Genomic DNA, 20,493 nt, shown 5'->3' with positions numbered 1-20,493 from the left:
AAAGCCCACCACAGCCCGTTCCAGCTACCCGGACACAGAAGTGCCCGTTGAGGCTTTCTGTAGCCTCCGACCTTCAGCATGGGCTTGCTTCGTTCAAAGTCTCATATAGACCAGGATATCTTAACTCCGCCAGATAGAAGTATACTATAACCAAAACTATATTTATCGAAACTGTCTAATAGCTTCTAGGCCGCCCTCGATCTCGCCGCCGCGCAGTAACAGACCCTTTTTACGCTGCAGATACATCTCTGGATCACCGCGCATCCAGAAAATCCAGTGGAAAGGTCGCGCCACCAGCGAAAAGGTTTAGGCATATGTATATGGCTCGAAAAGGTCATATGCAGCAATATTCCAACCGACGTGTTGGAAGAATCATATCATTGCTTCCAGCCACAAGCCGACGTCCAGGAAAGCCACTAATGGCCATAGCTACAAAGCACGAACAGCACCAATCGCTGCAAGCTCACATCGGCTCTGTCGTCAATAAAAATGATCCAGATGACGCTGTTTCTCGAGACAGGCTCCTCAGAGGTCTCCATCCTCTATACTCATCTCCTACTCCAGAGGTGCCTCAATCTACATTCAGGCATAAGGTCCGTCCTACATCTGGGGATGCTGTCTTGGTCAGCTACCTCAATAATGGGGCTGATCCAAATATTACCCACGCAGCCGCCGGAGAAGGCCTTCCCGTCAATGAGTATGCAGCAGAAGAACAGCCAGGCCACAATCAAGATTTAATTCAATGCCTTTGCTTAGTACATCCATGCAAGCAGCAGGCCCACTTTTACATCCTTTTCTAAATGTCGAAGCTACAACCCCTTCATTGGTTTCTCCACAAAGGTTGCCGAGATCTGTTCTGGCCAAAACATCATATCCCTCTTTAGCGCTGAGCCATTACACCATTTCGCAAGATCATACTGCAGGCGAAGATGATAGAACGTCTAGTCTATTAGCCGGTTTTCCTAAAAGAGGATACAGCAGCTTTCAATAAGGTATAAGAAGAATATCTTTAGATCCCAAGCTGTTTCCATAATTCAGATAGTGAAATAAATTTACTTTCCGGTCCTCGATTCCGATGCATGAACCTACGCCTATATGTAGCTCGTGCTGCAGTCCTCAAGTATGTATAATTAAAGTCCTTCACCCAGTACAACCTTTAAAGTGCTCGATTTATGTATTCACTACTACTACTTCTGAATCTTATGGTAATATAAACCACAGCAATGACTATAGTCAACTAAGAACGCCAAACCCTACGATTAATGCCATCCTGGCTAACCAACGGTTGGCTCAGCACCGCTAAACAGTGGCCTGTTAAAGCTATAGTTTCATTTCGCTCTACATGTCTTGTTTATAATGCCCTTCTTAACTGCTTTTTGTGATACCTGCTCACTTTGATAGCTAGAAACTATCGAGTAAACAGAAGCTTCAGACACGGCGGACAGGCGCAGATCACACCAGTCCATGGCTTAAGAATAGTGCTTGGTGATCAGACCTCAGAACTTGGTCAGAACTCTTCCGAAGAACACAATATACCTCCATTGTATATCATAGCCCAGGCTATACCTAAAGGCAGGTACTTACGGCAGCGGATCACTTGGGCTGGATCAAGGCACCCATCGCTGGTGACGGAGGAGGACCGAACAGGAATACCTGCAAGCATGATCCGACGTGGTTACCGCAGGGGCAGATTGCTACGGGAGCAGGGTTGGGAGCGAATCTGTTTGTGAAGTCGGCTTGTCTCACTAAGTAAATGCAGTACTCAAAAGGCAGATGGGATGATAATACAAGGTACTGAGAGCGTCGGCAGTCCCGTTTCAAAGACTTGCGACTACAAAAAGTTCAATACGCCATCCACTCTAACGCAGGAACTTCTCGACTCCACCGACGAGTGTGAACGACGAGCACTGAATACAACCTTGGATACGGCCGTCCACTTTGCTGATATCAACGGCGACGGGAAATCTGATTACGTTGCTCTCTCGCAGGAAGATGGCAGTGTGTAGTTGTGGTTGAATGGAGGCGGGCCGGATGATGGACCGAATGCTGCAAAGGTGGTTTGGCTTCCGCATGGGAAGATTACCAATGGGGTTGGTAATAGCGGGAGGGCTGTGCAGTTAGCGGATCTAAATGTTGATTCGAGGGCTGAGTACCTTGATGTCAAGTTTGATACTTCTGCGGTGAGCGCATGGCTAAATGGTTGTTAATAAAGAAGTATAGAATACTAGGGCTAGAGACGTTATCTTTAACACCGCTTCGGTTAGACTTGGAATCTCCAGCTTGCACTAAAGCGATATAAGGTGAGTTACTGGTGAAATATCATTGAACTTTTACTTACATACCGTGTTGCTTTCAAAAGTGTGATAAAGCGGAAACTAAATAGTTCGTTCTGATATAGCTGAAATCAGTTGAGAGACAATCTAGGCCAGTCGCTAGCTGACGCTTCAGGTCGCCACCCTCACCCATCACCCTTGTCTAGCCTAACTAGATTGAGCTTCACATGGAAAATATGGCCTAGAGCTTTGTCTGTGGCGAGCTGAACGGAGACTAGAAAAGGTACTAAGCCAATCTCAGACCATTATATATAACCTGTCTTTGGTACCAAAAAACCCTCACTTGTCATTCAATCCAGCCCTTTTATCTTAGCTACTTTTCTCAACAGTGCAATTGAACACCATGTCTGACACGGCACAAGCTGCCATGAGTGTTGCAGGGACGGCTGATCGTAATGCTTTTGAGGGGGAAGCCATTGAGATTGCCTCACAGTGGGCGCAGGAAAAGATTGAGAACTTCCTCAACGACATTGAGTATGGCATCAAGTATGAACACTCTACTTCTTCTGACATTATTACAGAAGAAATAGCAATGATCACAAGTTGCTTAAGATAAGCCACATCATCAGTCGCCGCACTTCCATTGATGTCTTCACTGGCGGGAGCTCAGACATTGGCAAGTTTGCCAAGGACCTCATCGTGAACCTTGCTGACAGTAAGGTGATGAAAGGTCTTGGCAATGTGGCTGGCTCGTTGTTGAACAAGCTGTTTGGGTCTGCTTCTGGTTCAGCACAGACGGAAAAGATTTAGTAAGTCAACATCATGAGACCGTAGTAAACACAGGCACATTAATCGACCTCTAGTGAAGTTGCCTTTGATGAGCTCGGTGAACTCAATCGCCTTGACGCATTTTTCTTTTGCTATCGTTTTGCGTCAAGTGGATTCAATAAAGCCGTCATAGGGACATGCATCGTTCGTTCTGCTGCTATCATGCTCGATGACAACGCCTACCGTGTGGTTCTCACTAGCTCCGCCACCCTCTCCGACGATCAGCGCGCCTCCCAGGTAGCCAACTATCAGAAGCAAATCTTGGACGGGCATAGCAACCACGAAGCGGCTGATTCTTCCTAAAGCCCGGGTCAAGCTAGCCCAGGATATTGAACAGGGATCCAGTGTGTAGCTACTTCGGAGCAGTTCATCCAACAGAGGTCGGCAGCAAAGGCCTTCACATCTGGGATTACTGAAAGAAGTGCCGAGTCACAGATGGAGGGCCTGGTCAGGAATACGTGTACCCTTTTAGGGGATCAATCCGTGAGTCTTCAAATTGAAGGCTGTGATGTTTAATTGTCGCCTTCTGAAGTACCCTATGTCTCGTGTCTTGCGTTTATGGTCTCCTGTTCTAAAGGACTTCATCAATATACAATTCCAAAGATAACAACTAATAGTTGTAATATACATATAATTGTTCACCAATTAATCGTAGCACAAATCTCCTTGATTACAAGACGCGCTGGCTCGCTTGCCGGTAGTTATCTTCTATTACCCGAAAAACCATTACTTCTTACCCTCATCACGTTTCAACCCAGCATCTTTTTAAAAAAAAAAAAGAAGAAAAAAAAACCACTCTATATACCTATAGTAGAGCTTTAATTACTATAAGAGATAACTATAAGTCTTTTCTGCTTTTATCTACTGCTAGCGCTCCTTTAACTGCTTTTTGCTTTTAAGTTATTACTATAAAGATACTAATATTTTACATCCTTATCTTATATTATAATAGCCCTTAAGATCTTACTGTTATAAGTTAATTAGCTGTAAAGTCTGCTTATCTATATAAAAACTACTAACCCCTATTATAAAGGCTTTTAAGTAGATAATTAACCGATCTCCTGCTTTAATAAGCTAGTAATATCTCATTATCCTCTTTAATGCTATATTCTATAATATTTAACTAAGAGATGCATTCTGTAGTATATCTATAAAGCCCTTAACTGTTTCGTCACTATTGATCAATTGTATACGCGATTCTTTAACAGATATCCTCCTCATTTCCTTCTCCAACGTCTCCACCGGTACCTCCATTGCTTTCATCAACTCAAGAAACCAAGAAATCCGTTTACTGAGCCAGTCGGCTTGGCTAACCTCAGAAAGAAGCACTTTGTCTGTCCTCGAACACTCATGCTGGAGCCAGAACGCATATTGTGCCATTGAACGAGTGACCAGGTTCTCTGACAAGCCTGCGGATGCCATCGAGTAAACTTGGTACGTGTCAGCTCTGTAATCAACTTCATAAGTCTATCTCTTTTTGTTAGAAACTTTGAAAGTATTTGACACAGACAGTGCAAAGTAATTAATTATCGCTTACCAAGCCTATTGATTTGGACTCTGCTAAGATATTTTCTTTTTCCTTTTTCGTATCTTCAAGGAGGGTATTGTATTTACCTTTGAGATGAGTGATGAACTCAGTCAGCAACTTTGAAAAGGTAAATGAAGAAAGTTCCCTCATTTCCGTATCTAGGATACCAATGAAGTGCTGTTCTTCATCTAGAATATCATCAATATCTTCAGTTTGAAGACATCGATCCAAATAGCCAAGCTCTTTGATCCCATGGCCTCTATGGCAGCAGACATGGGCTATTGAGATGTCGGTCCGGTCGCAACGAATTCTTCGATGTAGTGACAGGAGTAGCCTTCGTGCGGCTCGAAGACCTCGATGCTCCTCAACGAGGGTAATTAATTCGAGAACCCACACTGGGTCAACTGTGCCACTGAAGCACTGGTAAGGACTGAATTCTAGCCCGAATTTTGAGGTTATATGGCAGCCGTCAGGAGAACATGGGCATATGCAATCATCCGCCGCAAATGGATCAGCGCCTGCGCTTAGGCAAAGTTTAATTCCGTCAATGACGTCCCAAGTTAGCCAGTCAAACGACGAGAGCCTTGGAAGAAGTTCGAAAAGAATAGATCGCCCATCTTGGCTCACGTCAGTTGCATTCGTGCCATTTTCAAGGCAGAAACGGATGAGAGGGGCGTTGCCGTATTTGGATAATGAGTTGATTGCTAGTTTTCCCTCGCTGTTCCTTTGATTGAAGCTGTTGAAGCCACATCGGACAAGTGTCGATGCAATTTCCAGGGTGCGAGCATAGTGCATCATGTTATTGTCTTTGATGCCACGATCTCCAAATGTGAAGTTTACGTCGTCGCAAAGTTCGATCAACTTTTGGAGAAAATTGATCTGCTCTATCAAAGCGCTCTCGTAACCAAGAGTGCTCATAATAGCGCAACGAACATATGTTTGGAATACGTGAGAGTCGACTTTGGTCTGAATAATCGAAAGAGCTTCCAAGACTAGGTGCCATTGCTCACAAAACACGGCGTAATCGAGAAACATCCAATTCAGTCTCGAGTCTCTCAACGCTGGACTTGCCCCTCTTGAAAGCAGTAGCTTCGTGACTTCTGTCTGACCCATGGCTGCAGCATACATCAGCGGTGTCGTTCCATACTTATCCATTACGTTCATGTCATGTCCTGCTTCTAAGACGATCTGACATAATTTTGGACACGTAGTCGCGATATGCAAGGGCGTTTGTCCTAAGAAGTTGCGATTTGCCTCTAGTGGTTGTGATCGATGCAGCCAATCCGCTGCGCAATCAACAGGTCCGTTTAGAAGGACATTGTGTAGGTTTGTTGACCCTGAGTAATCTGGTATTGTGAGATTCTGTTGACTAAATAATGGATGAGCTTTGAAAAGGAAGGCTTACTAGGGCTATATTTCAGGATGGTCCCGATGTATTCCACGAAGAATGGATCTGGAGTACTCCCACCGCCATACCAGTCTGTTGAACATGGAGAAGGCCATTCCTCGAAAGGGGATGCGTGAATGGCGGTTGCGTCATATCCATATGACAAGATAGCCTCAAGGAGAGTAAGATGACGCCCTTCGCCGATCCAATTGGCACACCGAACAAGAAAGCTATAAATAAATACTTTAGATCACGGAAAGTTTGAAGGAGAGTTCAGTCACCTTTGAGTCTCTTCTGCAAGTGTCATTCCGCACTCAGTGACGAGTGTATGCAACAGACCAAACTGGTCGTCTTGTCTCCAATTCCATGGTACACGCAAAAGGGTCTAACAACAATTAGAGTCCAAACAAATTAATCTAGATGCTTTGTAGCTCACATGAATATAGGTGTTTCCCGCAGGATCCTTGTGATTCCTGAAAGACTCATCGGATTGATATAGTTTAATGAATCTCTCTCGGGCTTCATCAAGCGAGATCGAACATTTCTGGAGACGCCATATAGTCTCAAAACCTGGGGATGTGTAATTTACAATTACTTCAGTTCTGAGGGTAGGTAGAAGTTCGAATCCTGTCTCATCAACCATAAATCCGATTCCAACAACTATGGCTCTCGGGACGCCGTATTTTGACAAGGCTAGTCGTAAGCGCAAGCCAATACAAGTACATCCTGGAGCTCTGCCACTTAGCTTTCCAAGGAAGCTTGAGAGTGGTGTATATTGCAGAAAGAAGAAGCGCCGGGCAATGCGGGCTTGGTGGCATGAGCAGTCATACTTTCGCGCGCCGGAAACCCGTGAACATGAACTTGCCAGAGATGGCGTATTGCGATATGCTGGCTGTGGCTCTCGTTTTTTTTCAACGGCTGCATTTGAAAACGCTTCTGATAGATCTGTGATCCTCTTACGCCCTCCATAACCAGGGTCTTCCTCCTGTACTAACGACGAGCGAGAGGATTCCTCGGGTACCGAAGCAGCGTGATGGATGCTTAGGGCCCGACATTGTGCAGCCATTAGCGCCCTGTGCAGAATGTAATTAGCATATATAGCGCAAATGCAACGTATATAAATATACAAATTCAGAATCATAATGATATCATTTATATTTTCTCTTACGCCCCTTATTTGCTCTTTCGGATGCTCAGAGAGAAATGACCGCACCCGTTTCCAATTACGTCGATGTTTCACTCCTGGGATCTGGTACTTCTCACTAAGATCTCGCAGAATCGGTTCAATATCCTCGTATCGCCGTTGTACATGGCTGATTATTTCGTCAACAGGTTGGTATTGCTCCCAAACCTTTAGAGAGGATACAACTTGGTGAAGAACTGTGAGTTTCTCGATAAGAATCGTCACCTCCCTGTGTGCCTCTTCCGGCTTCAATTGCAACTGACGTAGCGCGCGTATACCACTCGAAACTTGAAGGGCAAAGGCAGCCACGCCGATTCCGGCGGAGACGAAACCAACGACTTCAGCCATCGCAGAGCGGGAACTCAGGGTGTCTTTGTAGGAGTAATGAAGGAAGAAGTGGTAGCGCTCGAGGTTCAGGACTTCACTTTATGTGCATATCTTGTGGATTCTGCCTTGCCAACGCTGCGTTGGCCTGAATCGATGCATCTGCCAATGAGAAATGGCACATAAGCGCCATGAAGGACTCCAATTCAGCCCACAACGTGAATTACGTCACATGCAATCGCTAATGCTTGATTAAAGAGCCAAATCATGATACATATATACATAATAACAATATGCACCGCCATCCTCGGATGCAATAGAATGTCCTAGAATGCAAACTCGCCATTATGCAGGCGAGGCTCCCCCGTGGCCGTGGGTAGGAGGCGTTGGTCACCAGTATCTTTCTGCCCCGCATTGTGAGGCAGTAATTCGCGAACCAAACTCCCAGAGCCTTCACTATAGTGTTCCATCTGTGTTAACTTGAAGCAATGTTTGCTCGTTAAGAACTGCTTCCAAACGGCAATTCGGTGGACGGTCATTTACTCTCTACTACGCTTTATCCTTGGGACAGCAGAGTCAGGCAACCAACCAGTTGTGATAACACGCAGACTGTGCCACGTCATTCGCACTTTTCTCGTGCACATGGGCACATGACTGTCTCATTTTCATGTAATGTATCAAATTCGACCATTACCGCAGAGGCGTTGTGTATTTTGCACTTTGACGCATGCCAACACATCAGTTTCTCACACCGAGCTGTCGCCTGATGCAGAGAACTTCAAGGCCGGGGCAGCTGAGCACGGGGAAAGAGCCAAGAGTGGCCGCTAGTGCGTACTTGGGTAGTTTTCCGGGAAGCATGTAGCAAGGTGTCTCAGGTATCATACGTATTGCTAAAACTGTATTGTACATCAATTATTTGCGACCTAATTCGCGGCACAAAGGTTCTTCATCTTAAGTCGCATCCTTCCGCCGTAACAGCGTTACTTCTCACCCTCGCCATGCTTCAACCCAGCATCCTTCGCCTTCTCATCCGCAAGCTCACACAAAAATCTCCACTCCTCACCACTAACTTTACTCACACTCAGTCTCGACTGCTTAAGCAACTGCATCATCTCCAGAGGCCCACCAGGCTTCCCAAGCTCACGAAGTTCCTTCAGACCAATAGGCACTGCAAATTTCTTCCTAAACTCGACGTGGACCAGGTCCCAGATGGGTTTCTCTTTTGTGGATTTGGGATCGTAGTATGGCGCGCCTGGTCGGCGAGCGGATCCTGATGATGTTAGATGAGGGACGTGCGTTGGCGGAGAAGGGATACTTGCTGTCTTCGGAGAATTCTTTGACAATTTCCATTACGCCGACGATGCCGGGTTCTTTGCAGTTGCTGGCGTAGAAGAAAGCGAGATCACCGGTGTTCATGTTCCTCATGTTGTTCCGAGCTGCGAAAGGTCAGTCTCATTCTAGAACACCCACTGAGCAAGGGTTCATACCAGCGTACGCTCGAATGCCTGTATCAAGTCAGTATGTGAGATCCCTCGAAGCAAATGAAAACATACCATCCCATCCTTCAGGCTCTGTCTTTGCCTTTAAGTCATCAATAGAAAATTTGACATCAACACCATTCTCAATACGAGTCTCAGGCTCAGCTTTCATGAGCCAGTACCACTGGCCATCGTGCTTTGGGGCTTCAGGATTGATCGTCGGGATCGAGTCAATATCTGGATCTTCAGAGACGCCACGAGAGCCAGACTGAGGAGGTTCCTGTTTCTTGGCCGCCTTCGTCGCCTTGGGCGCTTCGGGCTCTTCAGTCTTTGCTGGTGCTTTGGGCTTCTCTTGCTTCTTCGCTTTGGCAGCCTTCTTTGGCGGGCTGGCTTTGGCTGCGGGAGGCGCTTCAGGGTCAGGATTTCCTTTGGCAGCTTGCCGAAGAGACCTACGCTTGGGCGCAGCTTCTTCTGAGGCGTCGGCGATAGGTGCACTTCTTTTTCGGGGTGGCATGCTGGGCTGTGAGTGTGTTGAGATTGGCTGCGTTGAGAGCCTGAACGCACACGCGACGCGTCTGAGTTGAGGCTTAAGGTCTGATCACAGCCACAGCCTGCGCCACACTTTCAAACACCCTATACAGAAGCGTTCGGACGTTAAATCTCGCAAGAGATACAACTAACCCTGTTTGCTGTCTTAAGACCACCTTGACATATTCATTCCTTGAGAGATTGCCATTGCACCAACCTTTTAAAATCCAGAGCTAAAATCTACAATCCATCATTCTCATGTTCCAAATCCGTGATGCAAGGTCAGTTCACGAGGATGCCAACTTCATCACAACAGCCTTCGACTCCTCTCTACCATTTCTCAACAAGACTGGCAATGCAGGCCAGTGGGGAACAACACCGTTCTCCCAAAGAGACGGCTTCTTGGGAGGTACCCGGGACGATATCGCACAATCAGAAGTCTTCCGACTAAGCGGCCAAGGCCAGCGGCGACGAGTTTTCATCGCAGAGATTGAGGGGACACACTCTGACAATGATGTCGTTGACCTGCACTGCCGGAAGGATCATACGGGCAAAGCCTTCGTCTCAGTGGGCGCTGCGATGATTCTCGACGACGAATTTGCAAGCCATATACGCTCTGTTGCTGTTCTGGAGCCTCATATAGCCGCTGCCGAAAAACATGGTGGTTTTGTTTTTCTAGACTTTCTTGTCGCAGATCATCGCGTACCATCAGCTAAGCGCAAAGGCGTTGGGTTGGCATTATTAGAGCGTGTCAAGACCTACGCGTATGAACACGGGAAACAAGCCATTTTCCTCGATTGCTGGACCGGAGGTACGGACAAACTAGTCAAGTACTACGAAAGCGCTGGCTTCAGTCCAGTAGCAGACTTTGAGTACCGTAAAATAAACGGGGATGTATGGCCTGGTAGGCTATTTAGGCTTGATTTGGCACCTAGACTGCCTTGATACACAATACTTGTGATCTGATAAATGATCAATGAGACATCACATGGGGAAAATCTCTCAAACCACATTTGCGGTGACGTTGCTCGTACAAAGCAGTATTTCTATCAACCTCACTGACAACATCATCTATACTGGAACATATTTCTTCAACCAATCCTTCATCACCCCCGTCGCAGGGTACTCCCCATCCCCCAGCCTCAACAACATCTTCACATGCCCCTCAAACCCCTCGCCCTCAAAAACACGCAACTCCGCCCTCGTCCCCGCCGCCTTCAACGCCACAGCCAACTCAGCCGCCTGCCGAATGCCCCCCTTCCTCTGAACATGCAGCAGCAGAAACGCCCCCGCGTTCGGTGCAGCTGCGTGATGCGTCGGCGACATGCCCTGCAATCTCTCCGGGTCATCGCTTAGTCCTTTGATCATGTTTGTGATTATGGGGCCGGCGCTGTCGGAGAATTCTGCTAGGGCGTTGTAGTTTGAGCCGTCGAGAGCGATGACGCCTTTTATGATGGAGATGTCGAAGTTGGCTTTTTGGGCGTAGCTTGGGTCGGTGCCGAGGAGAGTTACGACGTGTCCTCCTGAACTGTGGCCCATGAGAACTACACTCTCTGGATCAATGTTGAGGTTTTCAGAATGCTTGATCAGGTATGCTACTGAATCAGCAATCTCTTGCACCTGCTCCTTGACAGTGATCTTGGGGATGAGCGTGTAGTTGATCGACGCAAAGGCGTAGCCAAGGTCGTTCAAGTGACTGACTTTCTTTGAGCCAGTTGAGTCGAGATACGTTCCGATTGTCCAACTTCCACCGTGGACGTACACGATGACAGGGGCCTTGGTGGCGCTTGAAGTAGGTTTCCAAAGACGCAGGCGCTGCGCTTCTCTTTCTCCGTAAACAATGTCTGTTCCGCCTTGAGGAACATCTGAGTTCATTTCAGCCAGCAGTGCATGTACTCTGTCCATGTTGATGTCATCGTTGGTGTCTTTATAGATAGAAAGGCCAATCACTTCGCGTCCTCGGGTAGCCAAGTCCTCAGGACTCAACTCCGATGGGGTGGGTGTCTCTGAAGAAGCCATTGTTGAACTGTTTAATTTGAAGTTGAGAAGAGTGAATCGAGTAGTTTGTGAAGAAAGTGAAGGTCAATTCCGTTGCGCTAGCCAATCTATTCATAGTATTCTCTCTTCTCCACTTTCTCCGCGGTCTGCGTAACATCGCAACGTAAGAAATCCAGCAACCTAAATAAATGCAGATGCCTGGTCAGGCAGACACATGAGTCAAACAAAGGGTCCTTACTCGACTTCCAGATTCGGCGTGGTCTGAAGCGATTTCCAGCTGCTTATTTCATTCCCGTTGCCGTATACCCGGAGTCCCTGAAACAAATAAATCCACCAAACGAAGGCGTCAATTTAGCCTAATCCATGCACGATAAGAACCTCCATCGCGTATAAAACCAATGACGTGACGTGTATTTTTGTCAGCCTGGTAACAATAACAGAACAATTCATTGAGTAATTTTCGTAAAAGCATCCAAACTCCAATCATGTTTTTTTCTTCTTCAGAACACCATCTTATCTTGGTCCTGCGTCATCAAGATGCTCTCCGTAAACTCGATCACCGAACGAAGCTGTTGTAACTTCCCACCCTCCAACAGCATAAACTCCTGATGGTTATTAATCATCTTCTCCGAAAAGTCACATCCATCTTCTCCAGGTTTAGCATCAACACCAAGCTCATCTTGAAAATCCTGCAAATGCGACGAGATATGGCTCAAGACATCAGGATCCAGCGTGAGGAATTGAGCATACGACATGGTCTTGGTTGAAGACGACTCCATGTCTGACTCGATCCAGTCTGTGGGGTTATTGGTCAGCACTTTTGAGATGGCGGTGATGATGCGCTTGAGGGACTTGAAGACCAGAGGATCTGCAACATTTGGCCACGTGGAGAAGTTCTTTAGTCTTGAGAAAAAGACGTTTATCATGACGAAGTGGTCCTTCATGGTGTACAGTTCGTCGCGGATTTGGCGGACCTTGGGGTTCGGTCGTTGGGATGGCTTTTTGTCGGGTCGATCGGGTGCCACTGCTGGTGGAAAGCCCATGTGCTTGGTTCTAAACTCGTCAAAGTCCCTTGAGCACGTCCGTCAGCTTCAGAAGACAAGTACATAGAGTAGAGGGGATTTGACTCACGCTTTCAGAATGGGTAAAAATTCTGTAAACAGATCTCGAGTCTCTTCCAGCGCCTCGAGACCATGAGCTAGATCCACATTGATATGCAGCGGAATATCTGCCGCTGTCAAACGCCTGCCAAGATCTGCTGGCGGAGCAACACGCGAAAGATTCTCCTGCGTTTCCAGAACGAATTCTCTCAGCTCCGCCAGGGCTTCCCATGTATCGGGGTTCAGTGGAATGTCTATCAAGGCCATACTGGAGCCCTTGGACAGCCAATGCTGAGCGTAGACCTCGAGCATCTTGCCAAGGTCTTTTGTTTGCGTGCAGAGCTGCTTGCACGTCAAGCTAATCAAGCTCATTGTAGAGATTTCATTTCCTCCGATGTCCTTTGCAAGTTTGGCAACGGCATGGAGGGAAGCAGTCGCGGCTTGGCAGGCCTCGTGATAATCCCTGGGATTTGGGTATGAGGGCGAATTATCGTTTGCATTTGTTTTTACGTCTGCGGTTTGCTCATGGCATGGCGTCTCAGGCTGCAGCTGCAGCTCCTTGTATTCTGGGAAGCTCTCAACAGTGTTATCTCTTAGGCGCAACGGCGGCAGTTCCTCGCAATAGATTCTTCGGGGTTTTGGCACGGGGAGTGAGTGGAGTGCCTCAATGGCATTGGGCGGCGGGAGGGTGTTATCTTTCGGACGCAATGCGAGTTGAGAGTGTGATGTGGAATTTGATGGGCCAGCGTGGGATGGCTCGACGACCTGCGTTGCTGGTGCAGGGGTCTCTTGCGGGGGAGGGGACTGGGATGGTGACGATGGCCGTGAATCCATCGAAATGACGGATGCAGCGCTCTCGACTTCGAGCCAGTCGTCGGCAATAGAACCTCGACGCTCCTGTGACATTTTGGCGATGATTTGATACAAAAGCTCTGAGAAATTGATGGAATACGGTGGAATTTTGATGGGTTTTGAAGGGGAGGATGATGGGGGTTGAAAAAAAGAGTGCTGCCTTTCAGCCTGGATTAGGCAGACGTCGCAGGTTGCATGGATGCAGTGGTCAGCCCTATGAGGTTCACTCATGCAATTAGGTCAGCATTTTCTCTGTGTCATCCTTAGAGACGAAAACCCCATTTGGGGTACAATTTTCATTTATTCGCCTGTGGCATTATACATTTTGATACTGCCAATGGATGGTAGCATTGAAGAATGGATGAGTCAAGAGTTGAGTCAACTGAAACGATGGCGCTACAAGCGGCCGAGTTATGCCCTTTGCGACAATGAATCACGCTTGTTGATTGGCCTGTTCAAGATGGACATGCTTCATCATCCATGAAAAGCGGCAATACCATTAGGTGGACATCAAGCCTTGAGAAAGCTGATGCGCCAGTGCCGATTTCTAGCATTGGCGATTCTAGTAGCGCATCGTCGGCGGTCGGGATTTAAGGTAGCATTAGTTAGCGTCTCATACGGGTCCGTCGGTTAATGCATAGCACCAACCTTGCGAGAATCCCGCTTTAGTGACTCTAAACCAGCACGGCATTCATTTATCGGGGACAATTGTTGTCATTGTAATTTGCTTCTTTGCTTGTTGGGCATTGCCATATTTGTACGACATTGGGTAGTATTGTGGCTTGCGGGGTAAGTCAGCCCAACGAGGCTTTCACCTGAGGCCTCAACTCGAAATCAGAGGTCGGCGCAGATTGACTTTCGACTCTCAGCATCTGGTCTACTGCAGCGGATTAAGCTCTGTCTCGCACAATGTCAGGCCTCGAGCCACTCGTGGCCTTGGGGCTTGTGTGCAACATCGTTCAACTAGTCGAAGTCGGGCTGAAAACAGCCACGCTCTGCAAGAATGCCTATCGCACAGGCGAACCGGACCCTGAGCTCAGCGTCTACGCTGAGAATCTCGCAGTCACCGCTTCAAGCTTGAGCCAGTCACTGGAGAACTCCCAGCAGCCTCTTAATCTCGATGACTCGCGACTCCTGGCTCTAGCTCGCAATTGTTGTGATGCGGAAGCTGAATGGAGGAAGAAAACCCCAGCTCGATTACTTTCCCAACAACAACCTCGAAAGCGGGATCGTCTTGGCGCAATTTTTCGTGGCATTATCAATAAGCCGGAAATCGATCGCTTGGAAAGCCAATTGCAGAAAGCCAAGGATTCTCTAGAGACGATTCTGCTCGTCGGGATCTTCAAAAGCCTTGACGTCTCCAAGGTGCAAGCCAATGACCTCCACGATAAGTTTCGGGACCTGCTTCAGGCAACATCCACTAGCGAAAAGAAACTCCATGACCTTATTCAGACACAAGTAGCCCTTGTCAACACGCAGATATCAGACCGTATTGATCAAGCTGAAGTATCTACCAAGACTCATGTCACAACAGAGCTCGCTAGTCATGAGTCGAGGCTCAAGTCACACACAGAGCATGGAAAGGACACCATTTTGACAGAAGCTGAAGCCAGAGAAAATAGCCGAAGAGATAATGAGGCTTATGAGCGACTCTTGCAGAGCTTCTATTACCCAGACATGAATAGTCGGAGAACCGAGGTACAGGTCTCCCATGGATCGACCTTCAGATGGCTATTCGAGGGAGAGCTTAAAGACAATCATCCAAATTCACCGCTTTTCAATGCGTCACACCCCAATTCCGAAGAACTGGTCTGTAGTAGCTTTTTCAGATGGCTTAAATCGACAGAAGACCGTTACTGGATCAGCGGCAGGCCCGGAACAGGAAAGAGTGTGCTCATGAAATTTATCGTCTCCCACAAGCAAACAATGGATTTACTCCGGCAATGGCAACCTCAAGTCCAGATCCTGACACACTTCTTTTGGAAGGTCGGCAGTCCTATGCAAAGTAGTTTCAAGGGCTTCTTGTGTTCTCTCGTCTACCAATTGTTCTCTTCAGATAGAGAACGTTCTCTGGGCTGTCTCCAACAGAACCCCGATTGGTCTCGTAAGACTAACCCTGGCGATTGGGACAAGGAGGACCTCAAATCCGTACTACAAAGTCACACAAGGCCGCCCGCTCGGCCTTTCTGTCTTTTCATCGACGGACTTGACGAGCTCATGGATGGTGATGGTGTGGGCATTCTGATCGACTTTCTCGATAGTCTACGGAAATCATCAAAGCTGTTGAAAATTTGCATGTCAAGCCGTCCAGAACATGCAATTCGAATGCGATTGTCAGACGAGCCAGACCTAAAAATGGAGAGTTTAACCCTCAATGATATCCGTTCCTATTCGAAGGCTATCCTACATAAGGAGATAGCACTGGCCTCCTCTCCGATCGATGTAGAAGCTGTTGTGAGTGCTATTAGTGATAAGGCAGAAGGTGTATTCCTTTGGGCTGTTCTAGTAACAAGGTCAATTGCTCGTGGTATCTCGAATGGTGACTCAGAGGATGATATCCACAAAAGGCTTTCAAAGACTCCCAAGAAGCTTTACGGGCTATACCTAGATATGTGGACAAGGTTGGGAGAAGACTCCGATCTTTATCAGTCTTCGACAGCACTAATTTTCAAGAGTCTCCTTTTCACATGGGAATCACACCAAAAGGCCTCATCTGGCTTTTTACTACGAACCCTGAGATATGAGTCATCTATCTTAGAGCTGATGTTGGTGTCAAATGAGGATCTGTGGTCTACGACTGTCAACCACTTTGATATGCTCTCTGCCGTAGATCTCGAGCATCGATGCCATGAACTATTCACCAGGTTGCCAGTCAGAACCGCCGACCTCTTTGAAATTAGAGAGTACCATGGACCATCTGAAATGGTCTCAGCAAGCAACTCACACTATCGTGTTCTTCGTTATGACAGCCTGAAGGTAGAGCCTATTCATCGAACGGTCTTCGACTTCCTGATCGAAACAGAGGATGGAGAGAAGCTTATGGAGCACCATAAGGCGTCCCAAGTCGAGCTGTTCGTCAGAAAATTTAGATCGTGCCTTCTTCGAGATTATATATGCCCCAAAGTTGACTTCTATGGGACCGGGGTCGAGGAGAACTTTAACGAGGACGATCACAGTTGGCTTTTTGCAGGGCGTCGCCTAACTATGCAACTCCAGAGACTCTCCCTTCATGCCGGCATTATTCATGATTCGGTACTAGTCGAAATGTTAGATCTTGTATGGGCTTCTTTTGTTCAAACAACTAAGAATTTCCCACCGCAATCACACAAAATTGCAAACGAGAGCGTACCAAAATGCAGATTGGACTACCTGCTGCGCATTGCTCCACTGGGATTCGACATTTATCTAAGAGATGATATCATTGAATGGGAGAATGCAAGACAATTCGAATTATTGCAAAAAACAATCACAGCTTGCCTTCTATCAGGCGAACGACAATGTACCGATTTCGAATTGGCTGGAAGACAACGCCTTATAGAACGCATTCTTTTGATTTTTCTGTCTGCTAATAAATGTTTTATGTCACTTCCGAAGGGACTTTATCTAAGTAACTATACTTTGGTCAAGGCGAGCATAGCATACTTTCTCATCTCTCTCATCAATACTGTTCACGTTTCGGAAAGCAATAACCCCAATTCATACTCGTGGGACGCCCACAGAACCAACGCTATACTTAAAATGATTAGGGATTTCCGGCGGTCACTATGCTTTGGAGATCATCTGCTTCTTATATTATACCTGAGGAATTATTGGGTGAATACCCCGGACTTTATCAGCTGCAAACGCCACCAACGACGAGACACGGCCGTATACGTGGAAATCAGTATGTCCATTCTGATTCAGATATTTTTAGAACAATTGGCTCAGAATTGTGCGGCTTTCAATCGTCGTGGCTTTGAAGAGGACCTCGATTTAAAGGCTTTCCCTCAGACTGTAAGGCCCGTCAAGCTAGGTGTTGATGAGTACTTTCTGGACATATCCAGCACGGATCTGCCCATCTTTCAGAGGTACTGTCACAGAAAACTACTACCTGAACCTTTCAGTACGTCGATTGAGGATTCTGAAGATGCGGAATGGTGTGAAAAAAGGTTGGCTGAGGCTAGGCACGATATAATAGAACGTAAGCGCCGTAGAGGAAAATGGGACAAGACGGCAAAAGGAATAGAAGAGGGGATCGGTCCGAACGGTATGAACTACTTTCTTTGTAGTTCTTGCGAGACGAGAGAAACGAGTTCAGCATAGATCTGACAGTACCGTGTTATCGAATCTTAGAATACAATCTCACAGGAATGTTCAAGGACATGGGCAATCACTAGATGTCGGCACATCACCAGTTACATCAAATTCTGATGGGCATCAAGAGTAACCGCCTGAGATAAAAAATTTTATACTTTGATTGAGGCTGTTATCTCCTTTCAATCATCTTTCAGCACAGACAGCGTGGTTGTCACATCCTGGACAGAACCCTTCCAGACATCTGGCAAAGTTTCACTTTCAGATCCCTCGTGCTGGGTCGCCCCCGAGGGTTCCTCTTCGAAGCGGCTAGTAAGTTTCTCCAACGTTACAGAAGAAGGATCCTTGGCCACCATCTCAAGATCAACCGGATAAGCACTAAAAAACTCTCAGCTCCCCTGACTCTCATCCCGAACATCCTCCAGTAGCCGCTGCGTGTTGGCCATCAGAGAAACCCCCTGTCGGTTTGTCATGACTATCAGACTCTGCACTATGCCGCTAACAAAAGGCATGTAGCGGGCCAGATACTAATAGCCGCGCATGCAGAGTAGAAAGTAGAACTGTGAGTAATTACTGGATAAATCTCGTAGTATGTGGCTGACAAGGTTAAGCATGCCGTTTTGCCACATGATGGAGTACTTGGATGACTCGCAATTTGCACGATACTGATAGATAAGACGTTTTAGTTGTTCAATAGAAGTTGATATGGCGGCTTTCCGCGTGGCGTTTACTTCTGCGAAGACAGGGTAATTTCACGGGGGAAACTCGTGTTCGAAGGGTCGGAACAGATCAATGATGGCTGTATGAAATCAAATAATTGATAAAGTAAGCATCTACACAGACTGTTTCAGGCTCACTGTGAACTCACTGTATGTTAAGTCATGGTGCCCCCAATAGCGGCATGTATCGACTGGCTAACATTCGTGGATAAATTACCACTAATTGACTCCATAATTGCTTCCGGGGAGCGGCCTTGTCGGCGTTTAAGGCCAGCTGGCCCGTCTTGGACGCATTCAATCGATGCCTTTTCACATTGACGACATTTTTGCCGCGCTCCTTCGCACTGTTGCTGTAGTATTAGCCGCCACTCCTCAGACTGGCTTTATAGTAAATTGATTACTAAGTACCTTGACCTTGCGTCTCCGGCAGGCTGGTAGATAGACATCGCGCTGAGGGATCATTCCCAGCTTCTGAAACTCACTCTGACAAAGAACAGGAGGGTTGCGTCTGCGCGGGGGGGGGGAGGCTTGCGTTGAGTAGCAGCAGCTATCTGATCATTCTCACCTTGGCCTTTGGCTGCGACATTGGGTAGTGTTATTTTGTCTGGCGGAGGTATTGAAGTAAGTGCTGAAGTTGGAAGAGATTGCCAGTTTAGGTTGAGTTTGTGTATGGGGATGTTCTTCAGCAAGACTACGGAACCGGAACCTCCGATGCTTCTCATGGGCTAGTTTGGCCATATATCTTCATCGCTTTAGAAGGCATTGGACAAATATGCAGTTTGTCAACGCAATGAGACGCAATTAAATAAGGCTGCATGCATGTAATAAGAGAATGTCCATTAAGGCCTCGAGCTCAAGCTTTGAGATAGATACACTAAAGATACAGGTTTAACATATCTATAGAAATTAACATGAGGCGTCTTTGCCTTCCACCAAGGCTAAAGAACTTAACAGGGAACCCAATAGTCTCCAATAAGCGGGCACACAGTCTTAGTTTTGCACACATGGTCGTTGTAGCCTAAATAGTAGCTCTTGCAGAAGTCGGCAGTAAAGTACTCCAGCATATAGTCTGAATACTTATCGCTAGGGTAGCACTAAGCACCGTGACGTTAGAAAAACAAACCATTGCAGGGGCAACAAGACAGAATTTGTCAGAATTACTTACAAGCTCCCCACCGTCAACATGTTCGCCGCGGCCGCGAATGTACCCGCAGTAGCCGTTCACCGTGATTTCACCTTTCGCGTTGATACAAGCGCAGGCTTGCACCTCTCTGCTCGCAGTTGCATCAGGGACTGGTGCAGGAGTGGCCAAGATGGCGGGGATGGCCAGAGCGAGAGTCAGAAGGTACTTCATAATGAGCGATTTTACGTGGTTACTGAGCAGAACTAATGGAGGACAATTTGTATGAAGGACAAAGGCTTGTGGTAGTGACACGGCGAAGAATTAAAGTAGTCAACATGAGGAGTATTTATGATAAATGTTATCACGAACGGTGGCTTGGCAAGTATATCAGTAGCCTTAAACAGCTGTTAAATAGAACCATCGTAAGCATTACAAAGATATATTCAATATCTCTTCAGGGACTCATCCCATATCACATATAACAATGTCACTTGCAAAGCCTGATTACATGGATAACTCTCTTGGAATGAACCCGACTTGTTTACACTATGCCTCATTTCTGGCAGGAATAAACCGTAGCATATAAAGGTCACATCATGAGCTCGTTACCTGTTACGGATCGAAAAAGCCAAAGCGAGTAGGTAGTAGTCAGCTACCTGCCACCGAACCCAACCGCACCAATTAAGAGATTACGGAACAGTCCTCAAAGGTCCGTTGGACTTTCGAGGGCGCGGGGTTATGCACATACAACCTCGGCCTGATGTCACGCTAGGGTCGCAACACAGAATTGTCTCGTTGAATAGGCAGAATTACTTACATTCCCAAATACGCTAAAACTAATTCCAAAGGCATTTCTAGGACGGCAAAGGGCCGATCCGT

The 20,493-nt window shown here is 47.0% G+C and overlaps 8 protein-coding genes across 8 annotated transcripts; 3 read left to right on the top strand and 5 right to left on the bottom strand.

The window, feature by feature from the left end:
• Nucleotides 1-2,676: 2,676 nt before the first annotated feature.
• Nucleotides 2,677-3,404, top strand: FMAN_03584 (uncharacterized protein; the record flags this gene model as incomplete). The annotated part of the gene is made up of 3 exons (XM_041832424.1): nucleotides 2,677-2,807; nucleotides 2,855-3,082; nucleotides 3,137-3,404. 3 exons carry the CDS (start codon nucleotides 2,677-2,679, stop codon nucleotides 3,402-3,404), a joined length of 627 nt encoding a protein of 208 aa, XP_041682888.1.
• Nucleotides 3,405-4,220: 816 nt separating this feature from the next.
• On the bottom strand, nucleotides 4,221-7,547 carry FMAN_03583 (uncharacterized protein; the record flags this gene model as incomplete). The annotated part of the gene is made up of 6 exons (XM_041832423.1): nucleotides 4,221-4,531; nucleotides 4,716-5,975; nucleotides 6,035-6,246; nucleotides 6,298-6,401; nucleotides 6,453-7,089; nucleotides 7,144-7,547. 6 exons carry the CDS (start codon nucleotides 7,545-7,547, stop codon nucleotides 4,221-4,223), a joined length of 2,928 nt encoding a protein of 975 aa, XP_041682887.1.
• Nucleotides 7,548-8,503: 956 nt separating this feature from the next.
• FMAN_03582 (uncharacterized protein) lies at nucleotides 8,504-9,515 on the bottom strand (the record flags this gene model as incomplete). Its single annotated transcript, XM_041832422.1, has 4 exons — nucleotides 8,504-8,775; nucleotides 8,816-8,959; nucleotides 9,011-9,028; nucleotides 9,077-9,515. The coding sequence occupies 4 exons, from the start codon at nucleotides 9,513-9,515 to the stop codon at nucleotides 8,504-8,506; spliced, it is 873 nt and encodes a 290-aa protein (XP_041682886.1).
• A 272-nt stretch (nucleotides 9,516-9,787) lies between these two features.
• Nucleotides 9,788-10,474, top strand: FMAN_16132 (uncharacterized protein; the record flags this gene model as incomplete). Its single annotated transcript, XM_041832421.1, has 1 exon — nucleotides 9,788-10,474. One exon carries the CDS (start codon nucleotides 9,788-9,790, stop codon nucleotides 10,472-10,474), a length of 687 nt encoding a protein of 228 aa, XP_041682885.1.
• Nucleotides 10,475-10,600: 126 nt separating this feature from the next.
• On the bottom strand, nucleotides 10,601-11,548 carry FMAN_03581 (uncharacterized protein; the record flags this gene model as incomplete). The annotated part of the gene is made up of 1 exon (XM_041832419.1): nucleotides 10,601-11,548. One exon carries the CDS (start codon nucleotides 11,546-11,548, stop codon nucleotides 10,601-10,603), a length of 948 nt encoding a protein of 315 aa, XP_041682884.1.
• Nucleotides 11,549-12,027: 479 nt separating this feature from the next.
• Nucleotides 12,028-13,533, bottom strand: FMAN_03580 (uncharacterized protein; the record flags this gene model as incomplete). Its single annotated transcript, XM_041832418.1, has 2 exons — nucleotides 12,028-12,598; nucleotides 12,659-13,533. The coding sequence occupies 2 exons, from the start codon at nucleotides 13,531-13,533 to the stop codon at nucleotides 12,028-12,030; spliced, it is 1,446 nt and encodes a 481-aa protein (XP_041682883.1).
• An 855-nt stretch (nucleotides 13,534-14,388) lies between these two features.
• FMAN_03579 (uncharacterized protein) lies at nucleotides 14,389-17,781 on the top strand (the record flags this gene model as incomplete). Its single annotated transcript, XM_041832417.1, has 1 exon — nucleotides 14,389-17,781. The coding sequence occupies one exon, from the start codon at nucleotides 14,389-14,391 to the stop codon at nucleotides 17,779-17,781; it is 3,393 nt and encodes a 1,130-aa protein (XP_041682882.1).
• Nucleotides 17,782-19,438: 1,657 nt separating this feature from the next.
• On the bottom strand, nucleotides 19,439-19,845 carry FMAN_03578 (uncharacterized protein; the record flags this gene model as incomplete). Its single annotated transcript, XM_041832416.1, has 2 exons — nucleotides 19,439-19,585; nucleotides 19,657-19,845. 2 exons carry the CDS (start codon nucleotides 19,843-19,845, stop codon nucleotides 19,439-19,441), a joined length of 336 nt encoding a protein of 111 aa, XP_041682881.1.
• Between the last annotated feature and the right edge of the window lie 648 nt (nucleotides 19,846-20,493).

This window comes from Fusarium mangiferae, assembly GCF_900044065.1.
Source record: "Fusarium mangiferae strain MRC7560 genome assembly, contig: FMAN_scaffold006, whole genome shotgun sequence".
Lineage (NCBI taxonomy): Eukaryota > Fungi > Ascomycota > Sordariomycetes > Hypocreales > Nectriaceae > Fusarium > Fusarium mangiferae.
The sequence above is the reverse complement of the archived record's forward strand: the minus strand, read 5'-3'. Positions and strand labels throughout refer to the sequence as shown.